We start from the raw sequence: 14153 nt of genomic DNA on the forward strand, positions 1-14153 counted from the left end.
CCTCCACTCACCCCGTTCCCATCCCAGACATGCACGTTCCGCCAGACCTAGCTGAGCGCCAGCTCTCAGCTGTCACTCCCCGAGCAGGGCAGACCCATAATAAAGAAATCACTGTGTTCAGCTGATGAAGAGCAGATTTCTTACTAAGTAAACACTGATGTTTTGGTAGGGAAATTAGGTTATAAAATTGCACCTACGAAAGAGGCCATACAGATGGACTTGGTTAAGCTCTAGCCACACAGGCAATGGGGGTTAATTCAGTCACCCACCCTTTAGCACACTTTCTTCTCCTCGGAGCACAAGGTTGGGAAGGTGATCAGTTCTTTCAAACATACAAACCCCAAAACGCAGAAGAAACAAGAGTAAGTTATCAAGGACACTTTTCTCCTAGCAAAGTGATGACTTGTGCAGAGCTGGGGGGTGGAGGGGGAGGTGGTGGGCTCCAAACACCTGTCTGGGGAGCCGGGCGATTAGCCATCCCCCGCCCAGGTACCTGAGGTGTGAGTTAGCCTCCGGGTATGTGGGTCCTGCATCTGTAAGAGGAGCCACCCTTGGCTGAGCACAGCTGAGCAGAATCTTCCAGAAAGTCACGGCTTTATGGGGACGGTCCCATCACAGGGCAAATGCAGGGGGCTGGAGGGGGAGCCACAGATGGGAGTGAGACACTTGGTCTTGGGGTTGGGGGAGGGGCTTCGTTAGGCTTCCCTAGGGGTCTGGGCTTAAGCAAGGAGAACAGGCCTGGGCGGAGGGGGGGCTACATGCAGGGAAACTCCTCCACGGTGAGAATTCTTCCACTCTGGCCTGGCCAGCCAACGGGGGTGTGTGGAATTTCCTTTCCTGGATGGCTGTCAAATCGAGATGGATAATCCCAAATAGTTTAGATAAGACATCTCGTCTTCTTAGAGGTGGGTGGGCTGTCAATTTCTACCCAGATTTGGAGTCCATTAGTGTGTGCTTTGAAAAGGGCCCGGGAGTCGAGGCCCCTCACTGGAACAAGGGCAACTCTGGGGCTAGCAGTGGGATGGGCAGAGGCAGGCCTCCGTGCCTTCCTGCTGACAAATGCCTTCCGCTCCTGGTTTCCTGGTGCTCTGGGTTCGCCCGACCCCTCCTCTCCCACCTGCACACCACTCTGTAACTGCTCGATTTCCCCCCCTCCCCCTCTCAGGCCATGAGATGGCTGTGAGTACCCAGACTGCACCTCCTTGGACCGTATCCCCGGTGCAAGGCTGGCACATCACAGGCACTGGGTGAGTGTCATGAAATGAACAAGTGCTAAGAACTTCCCCACTGAGTGAAGCAACAAGTAAACGCTACTTTGCTTATGTGGGACAGGTCAAGTTCACATTTCAGAAATACAGCTCCTGGAAGAGGAAGATGAAGGAAGGGACTCACATGGTGCCGGACATATTCTTCCCCGTGGGCCCCAGGGCACATAATTGGTACAGCGATGCTGGCTGCAGTGATGGAGGCTTGGAGAATGGCTGCAACAGGACTCAGGGGCAGAGCACTGCTCACGAATTCTCTCAACCAGTGTGGACCAAGGCTGGCAGGAGTGACCCTGAGTGATAGCACTTGGGACACAGATAAATCCAGCAAGAATGAATTAGGCTCAATAAATGGATGCATTGTGGGCACCAGCAGCAGCTTCCACCCGGAGTGAACGACACGGACGCAGACAGTGGGAAAAGCCCCCCTCCCACCCTCAAAGGCAAATCTGTCCACCAACACCTGAAATTTTAGTTAGTGATTAATTCCTTTGGATTGATTACAGCAAAGATAACAGCAAAGATAACCGTAGCCCTAAGACCTACAATGAGATGACTCTTCCTCTCCGAGGATAATCACAGCATAGAGAAGAGCTCAGGCTTGAGGGTCAGATCTCACTTTCTGGCTGAGTGATCTTGGCCAGCCCTTAAATTCCGGAAACCTCCAATTTTCTGCTCTATGCATGGGGGAGAATATCACCCACCTTACGGGGCACTGAGAGGACTGGATATAATATCATCTGCCCAGCACCCAGCAGACTGCCTGGAATGAAATGTGGGTTTCCTTCTGGTGTCAACAGGAGAGTGGAAAGAGCAAGCCATTGTCCAGCAACCACTGGGCACCAGGACCTGTCCTCTGTGCTTTATACTCACTCACTCACCTAATTCTCACAAGCGCCCCACGTGGGCTACTGTTTTGTCTCCATTTTAGAGATGGGGAAACCGAGGCTCTGGAGGTTAACAGCCCGCCCAAGGATGTCAAGGGTACATAGATGGCATAGGACTTGAACGCTGGCCCCACCCTGTTCTCCTACATCCTGGGGGGGTGGGGTGGGAACTGCCCAAGATGACGGGGGCCCAGCGGGTCCGGAGGGGATCCAGAAAGATCACCTCTCAACCCTGCAGGACCTTTCCACCGGGCAGTGCCTCCCCACGCCTGCTCTGTGCACCCTCCCCTGCTGTAGGCCCGCCTCATTTCTGCACATCAAGATTTGCTTCACTCCCGGAGCCCCTCCTGCCCTCGGCTGACCACACTTTGCTCTCTGCAAAGCCCAGAGTCAAGCAGCAACCCTTCTGCGAGGGCCGGCGTTCAGCAAAGATCAAAGAGCGGGCCGCCTTATCAGACACGCTCCTCGTTAAACTTTTACGGGCGGATTCCATTATAAATGAGCTGTCCGACCCACGCCGCTGAGCACGATCCTGGAGCTGGGGATCTGAAGCTCTCAGAGGAGAGAGGCTTCTGCAGAGGGGTCAGGGCGGAGAAGAGCCCTCTAGGGTCAAGCTGCCCGGGTTCAAGTCCCCGCTGTGCTACTTACTAGCAGAATGTCCCTGGAGACAGCGGTCACCCTCGCCGCGCCTCAGTTTCCCCACATATCCAGCGGGAGTGACATGCTGCCTTTCTATGTGGTGCTGATGAGGGTCGGGTGACATAATCCAGAGGGCTGGACACAGGCTGCCGTGGCTGCGTCTCAGTTAGCCTGAGCCCAGCATCCTGCCACCCAGAGACAGGAAGGGACCTGCCTGGAGGTCTCTCTGAGGGCCACGCCCATCACCGGGAGCCAAGGCTCCACGTCTGTCTGTCACTCGGCCCTCAGACAGCCGAGGGAGGAGGGCGAGCTGCCCTACAACTGCGTAGTCCTGGGCTTTTCTGGGCTCCGTGTCCACCTGCCGGGCAGTTCCTCTGAAGATGTGGTCAGCCACGTGGCTTTTAAGGAGCGCTCCCTGGAGACGGAGGGGCAGTGTGGGCCGAGGGGGAGGAGGACAAGGCCCCTGGTGAGCGACCGGGAGCCCGCCCAGCATCTTGGCCCGGGATCCAGGCGGACATGCCCTTTGGACGTTTCCTCCTTTCTTCCATCTGTCGCTTGGCAAAAGCACGCACATTTGCAGAGGGCAGAGAACGGTCTTCTCGAAACACAAACAAAGCCGGTCCTCTCTGAAACGTGAACCTGGCATGCTGGGCCAAGAATCAAGAAGAAAATCTTCACGTATCTTTCTGCCCCCCTCGGTGGCTGGCTGAGGACAGAGCTGTCAGGGGCCCAGGGCAACGCAGGTGAGTCGCAAGCCGAGCTGACTGAGTGTTTAGTACTCTCACAACGAGCTGGTGCCGTCCTGATGGAACACTGACCTTGGCAAAAGCCATCTTCAAATCCCCCCAGATCTGACCGTTCGTGAGCTCAGCCAGCAACAGCCAAGAAACTACCTTCTTGAGGGAAGCGGGGAGGACCATCCCCACTGATACGCAGTCCCCAAGACGAGGCAGGGTCCGGCCGTCCGGCACAGCTCTGGTGGGGGTGGGGGTGGGGGTGGGCAGTGTACACGCTTGACGGAGTGGCCAGAAGATGGTGGGAAGCAGAGGCCTTCACACCCACTGGCTGGCACTCCTTAAAGTACCCAGGACTTTATTATTTTTTTTAATTTTATTTATATTTATTTATTTATTTATTTATTTATTTATTTATTTATTTATTTTACTTATTTATTTATTTATTTATTTATTCATTTATTTTTGGCTGTGTTGGGTCTTCGTTTCTGTGCGAGGGCTTTCTCTAGTTGTGGCAAGCGGGGGCCACTCTTCATCGCGATGCGCGGGCCTCTCACTATCGCGGCCTCTCGCTGCGGAGCACAGGCTCCAGATGCGCAGGCTCAGTAGTTGTGGCTCACGGGCCCAGTTGCTCCGCGGCATGTGGGATCTTCCCAGACCAGGGCTCGAACCCATGTCCCCTGCACTGGCAGGCAGATTCTCAACCACTGCGCCACCAGGGAAGCCCCCGGGACTTTAAAGTACGTGTGGACTTTCCAAGAACTGATGGCTAAGTCCAGGAGCCATCTGTCCCTAGCAAGAGCCCTGCCCCCTTCCTTCTCCGTGCAGGGTGGCCTTGGCTGCAACGGCTGGAGCACTGCTCACCAATTACAGCTCAGGATCGGGTGATCTTCAGGTCCAGAATCCAGGCAGGTGCTGGGGGTCGTGGATGTCAGAGGTCAGGTATGGAGACCGGCAAGTGGAGAGCGGTGGGGGACTGTCCTCCCTATGGTTGAGATGCTGTGTCCGTCCCCTTCTCCCCCACCCCCTCCAGCATGCGCACCTCCTTCCGCAGACTGGGAATATGAAGAGATTTAGGTCAACTCGTGGGTATCTGTGAGTGGGTGATGAGGAGGAACCAGGGGATGTTTAACACCCATACTGTAGAGTGGTTATCATGGAGAGAAAAGGCCTAAAGGCCTGCTAGCTCTGACTCTGGACAACCAAAACACAGCTCTGGGCTCGCTTTCTTGGGTATAAAATAAGCAGGGTGGCCCCTAACTCTGGCCTGTGGGTGTCTATAAACAGGCATATTCCCAGGCCTCACCTTAGCCTGAAAGAGCCAGAACTTCCGGGGTCGGGGCCTAGGAGTGTGCATCTTTCAGACACATCCTAGTTCAGATTTTCAGCCAGGTTTGAGAACTGCTCCATGAGCTGGTGTCTCTAACCCTTCTGGGCTGCGAGCAGTTGGAACTGGTCCTCTCTGAAGCCCCAGGGCAGGGCTTGGATGGGAAGGACCTCACAAGCAGGGTGAGGAGTTGAGGACCTACCCAGTCTCCTGCACCAGGAACACAAGCTTCTACCCTCCCTGCAAACACGTGAGTTGGTCCCGGCCCAAGGCAGCCCTGACTCCCGCACACACCGAGGAGGTAGGGGGGCTCCAGCTGAGGGCCCTGCCGTGCCCTGCCTCAGCCTTGGTCCCCACGTTCTCTGCTGAGCCTGCTTCCAAGGGGCAGGGGCAGGAGGGGATCCAAAGAGCTGTTCCCTGCTAGCGGTTACCAGGTGATGGAGAGACTGCGGGACTCTCCCCTGCCCTTGAGAACGGACTCTCGGAGACTCAGGAGCATGTCCCCACGGAGGGGCAGGGTCACGGGAAAACCACACCTGACCAGCAAGATCATCCCCCAACCATCTGTCTCTCCACCACCTGTGATTTATGCAGGTGGCAGGTGCCGCTCCACGAGTCCAGTGTCATTTACCCTTCTGGAACCATCTGAGCATTAGTAAGCCATGCAAGGCCGGTGGTGGGTTTGCACCTCCAGGAAGGTAGCTCTGGAGAGGGCTGGGGGCGGGTGTCTAATAGGGAGCCGTCCAGATGGGCGGCACGGGGTGGGTTTCCACACCCTGGACCCACCGCCTGCTCCTCCCACGTGTCGCTGCCTGTTTGGGCCGGTGTGCGGGCAGCCCTGGCCCGGCTCCTCCTCTGTCCCAACCACAGTGACAGCTGTAGCCGGTGTCCTTCCCATGCCCCCCACTTCTCCAACAGCTCCTATGGTTACCCTGAAAATGAACCGGTCCACTCCCCCTGCTCCTGGCTGCCAAAAGGGTAAAGTCCAAATTCCTCAACTGGGGGGAAAAAAGACCCCTCCTCCCGCCATCCCCATTCTCCACCTTCCCACGGCCCGGCCCCCAGACAGCATCCTCTTCCAAGGTCACGCCATGGCCTGCTTCTGCCACAATGAACCTCCATCTCTAATAACGACAGTAATCACAATCCTCCTTAACATCTACTGCATGTTTCCAAACTGTTCTAAATGCGCTCTTCGTATTACCCCATTTAATTTTCCAAATAACTCAGTAGATGGGGTAGGTACTATTATCACGTGCTTTTACAGATGAGAAAACAGGTTCATTCGTTCAGGCTGGTCAGGTAGTCACATCCCAAGGCTGGTGCGTCCAGCGCTGGGGTTCAAGCCCAGGTGGCCTGGCAGGGCCGGGGGCGGAGCGCTCCGCCCGGGGCCACGCCCACCGCGGCCAGGCGAGCCAATGGGCAGTGGTCCCGGGCGCCGAGCAGCCGCAGAGGCTCTGGCGACAGGACGGGAGACGACGCCGCACGTCCTTTGCTGCGCAACGTCTGCGTGATTAGACGCGCGTTTGGCGCCGGCGAGGAGGAGCGGCTACAGCAGGGGCTTGAGGGATCGGGCTCTGCGCCAGGCCCCCGACAAGGGGGCCCGTTTTCCTCCCAGGCTTTATCCTGTTTCCCACCTGGGGCACCCACCTGGGGGGATGAAGGGGTGGGCTTTCCAGGGCCCGAGGTTAGCCCTGAACACGTGCTGTGTCCCCCCTGTGGCCTGGGCAGGAGCCAACGGCCTCCAGGATAACGTAGAGTTGCTGGGAGCGCACCCCAGCCAGAGGCGGGCTTTGGGGGGTGGGGGGGGGCTGGGGTGCTGGGCCCCTCAACCCTGGAGCGGAGGCAAGCAGGCCCACCGTGCAAGGGTGACCTGGGAGAGTCGGTGCACCCCTCTGGGCCTCAGCCTCTGCATCGGTAAGATGCATACTACAGCCCCATTTCCCGGGGCTGTCTCGAGGGTCACCTAATAGCGCACAACCAGGCTTCAGTGCAGAGCCTGGCCCCTGCACAGATGATTGACACCTTTTACTGTCTTCTGTGGGCGATGCCAGACTTAGCACTGGGGCTTGGTGATCACAAATGAGCCGAATAATGACACGCAGAGATGTCCGTGTTCTAATCCAGGAACCCCTGAATGCCACCTTCTATGGGAAAAGGGACTTTGTAGATGAAATTGAGTTAATGATTGTGAGACAAGAAGGGGGTCCTAGATTTCAGGGCCCTAAAAGCAATCACTGCCATCCTTATAAGAGAGGCAGAGGGAGAAAACTCCTGCAGATGAGGAAGAAGGTGATGTGAGAAAGAAGCGGGAGGCAAAAAGGCGGTGTGGTGAGGGGCAGGGATCACGGGCCAAGGAGCACAGGCAGCCTCCAGAAGCTGCAAAAGTCAAGGAAATGGATTCTCTCCAGGAGCCGGAAGCTTCCAGGAGGAAACCAGCCCTGCCAACACCTTGATTTTAGGCCCAGAAGACTGACTTCTGACTTCTGTCCCCCACAGCTCTCGGAGGGTACATCTGCATCGTTTTAAGCCACCAAGTTGGAGACAGGCAGTTACAGCAGCAGGAAACAGCCCTACAAGTAAAGAGCCATCCAGGCCAGTGAGTGACAAGGCCATTTCCACAGGCCCGCAGCCCTCCCCTGCTGCCTGCCACCTCTACTTCCTGCTTCTCTGGGTGCCCCACCCATTCTCTGTCCCTCACTGGCCAGGAGGGAAGCAGGCCCTGGGACGGGACATGGCTTGTGTCCAATCCTGACCTGGGGAATGGCAGAGCCTGGAGAAAACTCGGGGCGGTCCACCTCCCGGCCACAGCTCTCTACTAGCCCGGGGAGTGACAGTACTGAGGGCCCCTGACTCAGTGCCAAGGTCCTGCCTGCGGCCGGAGCATCTCAAGCCTGTAATGTGTGTTAAAAACACACGATGAGGGCTTCCCTGGTGGCGCAGTGGTTGAGAATCCGCCTGCCAATGCAGGGGACACGGGTTCGATCCCTGGTCCGGGAAGATCCCACATGCCACAGAGCAACTAAGCCCATGCGCCACAACTACTGAGCCTGTGCTCTAGAGCCCACGAGCCACAACTACTGAGCCCACGGGCCACAACTACTGAAGCCCGCACGCCTAGAGCCCGTGCTCTGCAGCGAGAGAAGCCACCGCAATGAGAAGCCCGTGCACCGCAACGAAGAGTAGCCCCTGCTTGCCACAACTAGAGAAAGCCCACATGCAGCAACGAAGACCCAATGCAGCCAAAAATAAATAAATAAATTTATTTAAAAAACCAAAAAAAAAATAAAAAACAAACGGTGGGCCCATCCTAGAGTCTCTGACTCAGCAAGTCTGGGCTGGGGCCTGAGCCTCTGCATTGCTAGCAGGCTCCCTGGGGAGGCGGCTGGTCCAGAGGTTTGGGGGCAGTGCCCTAGCAAAGGGCTAGGTGAGCTTTCAAGAAGGAATCGTCTGGACCCGTGCAGGCGACCTGTGGTCATACACGTGCTCCCAAGAGCGAGGCCAGCATGCGGCCGAGGGCCGGGGCTCAGGAGGCGGTAATTAGATTTCAAACTCTCTCACTCCCTCAGTGGAGGCCTTAAGGATGAATTATTTAACCTCTCTGTGCTGCCTCAGTTCCTTCATCTGTAACATGGGGCTGACATGAAATGCACATCTTTTAGGGTTGAGAGGATTAAGTAAGATGAACACAGGAAGTGTTTACAGCAGAGTCTGTCCACAAGGTCAGAGTTATTTCGAGAAACGGCAGTCGTCAATGGTGACGCCTTCTTACATCTCTGTCGTTGCCCCTAGGTATGTGGGGACATGGGAGCCAGGATGCTCCCCTGCAGGGACGCCCACCTGCCTGCACGCCCCCCGGGGAGCTCTCAGCAGCGCGCATGTCTCTGACCAGCACAGGGCCCCTCGCGGGGAGCACCTCGCTGCAGGCCTGCCGTGCCCAGGATCTGTGTCACGGAACCAGCCAAACAGTTCTCAAGAGCAGAAAATCAGCCACTCCAACCCCCTCCTGGAAAGGGACTCAGCCTCCTTGATAGTCATAGGATTCTCAGATGCCACCAACTGAGCGTTCTCAAGAGCAGAAAATCAGCCACTCCAACCCCCTCCTGGAAAGGGACTCAGCCCCCTTGATAGTCATAGGATTCTCAGATGCCACCAACTGAGCGTTCTCAAGAGCAGAAAATCAGCCACTCCAACCCCCTCCTGGAAAGGGACTCAGCCCCCTTGATAGTCATAGGATTCTCAGATGCCACCAACTGAGCAGTTTTGGGGTGATTCACCAGCTCTAAGAGTACGCACCTTCCAGAAGCCACCTGAGCTGTGGTCTCAGCCACCTGCAGCTGGAGAAGCGTGGGAGGTGGGCAGAGGGCTGAAACGGCCCCACCGTCCACCAGGGGGACACAGGCCTATCAGCAGCAGGCCCTAGTCAAGTGAGAACCAGCTACATGCACCAAAATAAAACGCAAAGATCCCAATGTGACACAGGGGACAACTTGAAGGGACTCCCAACGCACAAATCTGGGACAGTTTGAACAACACAATAAATAGTGACAGCAATAGAGTATAACTCACAGAAGAGGACAAATATCCACACATTGATTTGACACAGATAAATGATCAAATAAACAGAGAAATGGGGGAGAAGGGACAGCTCTTCCTACAGTAGAATTCCAATCGATAAATGTGGAAGGAATCACGGAAATAGAAAATTACCATTTAGCAAATACTAGACGTTACTGTTTTTGGCAAGAATCATCAATGGATGTTCAAGTGAGTGGGTGAAAATATGAGAAATAGGAATTTACATATTACCCAAGTATTGTCCCACAAGGGACTTGTAATTACAAAGGGATGAACTTTAAAGTGGAGAAACCCAGCAGACGTCACCGTAAGCAAACGATCAAAGTTAGCCATCTCCAGGGATGAGAAGTATGGTCGTCATGGACCCCAACACGATGCACTAGGAGGGCGCAGCACCACTTCTATGGGAGTATCCCCCCAATGCATCATCTGAATTTATCAGGAGGCAACACCAGGCAAACCCAAATCGAGGACATTTTATATAGTAACTGGCCTTTCCTCTTCAAGTGTCAAGGTCATATGTAAATTTGTGCAGCCACTTCAAAGAACAGCATGGCGGTTCCTCAAAAAACTGAAAACAGAGTTGCCATATGATCCAGCAATCCCACTCCTGGGCATATATTCGGACAAAACTCTAATATGCACCCCAATGTTCATAGCAGCACTGGTTACAACAGCCGAGACATGGAAGCAACCTAAGTATCCATCAACAGATGAATGGATAAAGAAGATGTGATACATACATACAATGGAATACTACTCAGCCATAAAAAAGAATGAAATAGTGCCATTTGCAGCAACACAGATGGACCAAGAGATTGTCATACTGAGTGAAGTAAGTCAGACAGAGAAAGACAAATACCATATGATATCACTTATATGTGGAATCTAAAATACGACACAAATGAACTTATCTACGACACAGAAACAGACTCACAGACATAGAGAACAGACTTGTGGTTGCCAAAGGGGAGGGGGTGGGGAAGGATGGAGTGGGAGTTTGGGGTTAGCAGATGCAAACTAGTATATAGAGAATGGATAAACAACAAGGTCCTACTGTATAGCACAGGGAACTATATTCAATATCCTGTGATAAACCATAATGGAAAAGAAAAAAAAAGTGTCAAGGTCATGAAAGGCAAGAGAGACCGAGCCATGTCCTGGATTAAAGATGACGAAGGAGTTATGACAACTAAATGCAAGGGCTAAATCCTGAACATGGAAAAAAAGGACATCCACAGGCAACTGACCAAATTTAGATAAGATTTATGAGTTAGTTAATAGCACTGGACCAGTCTTTGGTTATGTAAGAAGTGAACGTTTGAGGAACCGGGTGAGGGTATACGGGAAATCTTTGCACTATTTTTGCAACTTTTTTATATGTCTGAGATTATTGCAACATACAAGACATCTTGAAAAAGCACACAGAAGTCCCAGATTTGCTTTGTCTGGGGTGAGCAGCGGGTGCCCCAAAACAGGAGTCACCTGCCCCCCTCTCAGGCACAGGGCTTTGAATATAGTGGGGTCTCAGTGAGTTTTGACTGACTTTATTCCAGCAGGAGCTGGGAGAGGGAGCAGGGTCTGTCTTCAATGGGTGGAATGCATGGAGGGTGTCGATGGCTCTCAGAGCAAAGCTCAGAGCCCACTGGACAGAGTGTGAAGACACCTCATTCCAATGCTACAGTGTGGCAGGAATCCAGGGAAGGACCCCCACTCAGGGTGGGCTCCCAGGAGGAGGTGGCCCCTGAGCTGAGGCTTCGGGACTCTGGAGGAGGTGGTCAGGAGGAGGGGCCGTTCCAGGCAGGTTGGGCAGTAGGGGCTGAGACCCAGGTCCAGGTGGGCTAGAACCATAACGGCAGCTTGGTGTGGACACGTCGGGTGTCTGGGTCAAGAGGCAGGTGTGGGGCGCAGTGGAGATACAGGGGGTGGGGTGAAAGATTCAGCCTCTCTCCTGGAAGCAAAATGGATGAGGTAGCAAGGGGTCAAGTCTTGGAGTCATAAAGACCAAGAAAAGTGACATCAGCTACGGGCTCCGAGACCCTGGGTGGGAGTGAAGAGGGGCAGGGACAGGTCTAGAGAGAGACACACAGGGGACACACGCCTTCACTGGGGGGTCTTAAAGCAGGGAGTAGGAGAGGCCCCAAAGAATAACCTTGAGCTTGTCCTTATCAGTAGGGTTACCCTGTAATTCACTGTCCAAACTGGGATACTTGAGAGCATGAAAGGGGGGGGGGGGGCACTATGAATGATTATGTTGGGACAACGTCGATCCAAAGTCACAGTACTTATATGGGGACTTTGGTCTGCAGGGCGTCCCCACTGCCTGGATGGGGGAAGAGCCTCAGGGCGCTTGTGGACACACCAGGACCCCCTGCATCCTTGGAAGCCGTGATGTGGGAGATGGGTGCGTTTCCTTCTCAGGTAACCAGAGGGGAGCTGGGGTTCACACCCCACAGTCCCCCTTCACACGGGTCAGCGCACGCCGGGGTGACAGAGGTGGACGGAGGCAGGGGCGGCGGGCGGAACTTACCCGTGCACACCGTGGACAGGGTGAGGCTCGTAATGGTACCTTCCCTCCTGGTGTCGCATGTCAATCGGGAAGGGGGCGTGGAACGGTGGCAGGAGATGTGTCGGCACTGCGGAGGGGAGAGAGAAACAGGACTTCAAAAACTTTTCCCCTCCCTCGAAAAGCACTTTTCAAAGGGCTTTAAAGCTCAATGAATTTCAGAGCAGCAGCGCTCAGGACAGGGGGGCTCCGGGGTGCCCGGCGATCACACACCCACAAAGGGGGATGAATAAATAATCAAAGTCAGCCCGGGAACCCTACATCCTTCACATAAAAGACTCCCAGCTGCGCTCTTGACAAAGACAAGCAGCTAAGCGCTCTTTGAACTCGGGGAGATGACAGACTTGGCCGCCAATCAGGGCTGACAGAGCTGACAGGCTTCTGCCCATCCTGGCCTTGGCCGGGTGTGGCGCCCGCAGCCCCGGGGCGCGGCCTCCGGACGCTGCGGCCCCCCACGCTGGAGACACTGACCTAGAACTGTCTGTGGAGGCAGGGCCAGCTCCCGGCTGTGGCCAGCCTCAGGCAGGCCAAGTGCCACCGAGCCCCGTCCTGTGGGCAGCCCACGGTGGACACCTCTGTGGGTCTGTGAATGCTCCAGCTCTCAATATGCATTACGGACCCCAAGTGCGCTGGCCCCCGGGATGCCGACGCTGACACGTGAGACCTGGTTGCCAGAGTGCGTCGGCCTCCTGTCTGCACTTGGCCTGTCCTCCGCAAATCATGATACTCGTAGGATGCTCTTTGCTAATTAAAAAAAAAAAAAAAATTCCTGGGTACCCTGGAGGCAAGCATAATTATAGGCCTTAGGAAAACAAGGCTCTTTAAAAAGTAGTTACACGGGGAAAAGGGCTAAGATTTCTCAGTCAGCTCTCGCCCAGGCTGAGGGCCACAGGCCAGTGAGGCTGAGCGTTGAGTCTGAATTACTCAAGAGGTTAAAGAAATCCGGTGGGTTCGTTTTCCACGCACACAGGTCAGCTGACTGCCAGGCCTATGGTGATAAATGCACACAGATAATGCTGCCGACTGTGTCTGTGCAAGCAGATCCTGGTATTGTAAGCACTACGAATTCCTTTTTTATTGTGGTAAAATACATATAAAATTTACCCTTTTAAACCGTGGTTAAGTGTACAATTGAGTGTGCTACCACCATGCATCCCCATAACTCTTCCCATCATCGCCAACTGAAACTGTCCCCATTAAACACCAACTCCCTCTCCCCCTCCCCTGGCCCCTGGCGACCACCACGCTCCTTTCTGTCTCTATGGATTTGACTACTCTGGGAACCTAGTATGAGTGGAATCACACAGTATCTCCTGTCTTGTGGCTGGCTGATTTCACTCCACGTCCCCAGGGTTCATCCACTGTGGCATGTGTCCGAATTTCCTTTTTTTTTTTTTTAATATATTTTTATTGAAGTACAGTTGATTTCCAATTGTGTTAGTTTCTGCTGTACGGCAAAGTGATTCAGTTATACATATATATATATTCTTTTTCCTATTCTTTTCCATTATAGTTTATCACAGGATATTGAATATAGCTCCCTGTGCTATACAGTAGGACCTTGTTGGTTACCCATCCTATATATAACAGTTTGTATCTGCTAATCCCAAACTCCCAATCCATCCTTGCCCCACACCCCACCCCCTTGGCAACCACCAGTCTCTTCTCTATGTCTGTGAGTCTGTTTCTGTTTCATAGCTAAGTTCATTTATATCGTATTTTAGATTCCACATATAAGTGATATCATATGATACTTGTCTTTCTCTGTCTGACTTACTTCACTTAGTATGATAATCTCTAGGTCCATCCATAACGCTGCAAAGGGCATTATTTCATTCTTTTTTATGGCTGAGTAGTAGAATTTCCTTTTTTAAGGCTGAATAATATTCATTGTATAGATATACCGCATTTGGGTTATCCATTCACCTGCCAATGGACACTTGGGTTCATCGCTTATGAATTTTTAACAAGAGGAAACCTTCTTCCTGATGTTTAACCTTAATTTTTACAGATTCAATTTTATCTTCCTAATTCCACAATCCTGACACCCTCCACGGTGACTGGGAATAAAGAAAGCAAATCCTCTCACTCTGATTAAATCAACTTGCCAAACCCAGACTCCACAAATCTTGGGCTCCGAGGAAACCTGACACTGGT

General features: G+C 53.6%; 1 protein-coding gene across 4 annotated transcripts in view; it reads right to left on the reverse strand.

Moving 5' to 3' along the window:
- Nucleotides 1–14153, reverse strand: part of GLI2 (GLI family zinc finger 2) — a 248308-nt gene that overhangs the window by 53976 nt on the left and 180179 nt on the right. For all 4 annotated transcript variants that reach the window (XM_082396096.1, XM_082396093.1, XM_082396095.1 and 1 more), the window contains one exon: nucleotides 11961–12066. In XM_082396096.1, coding sequence (XP_082252222.1) covers nucleotides 11961–12019 — 59 coding nt within the window. In that variant the 5' untranslated portion in view covers nucleotides 12020–12066. The remainder of the gene's footprint in view (nucleotides 1–11960; nucleotides 12067–14153) is intronic.

Source organism: Balaenoptera borealis (genome assembly GCF_965194805.1).
Source record: "Balaenoptera borealis genome assembly, chromosome: 6".
Classification (NCBI taxonomy): Eukaryota; Metazoa; Chordata; class Mammalia; order Artiodactyla; family Balaenopteridae; genus Balaenoptera; species Balaenoptera borealis.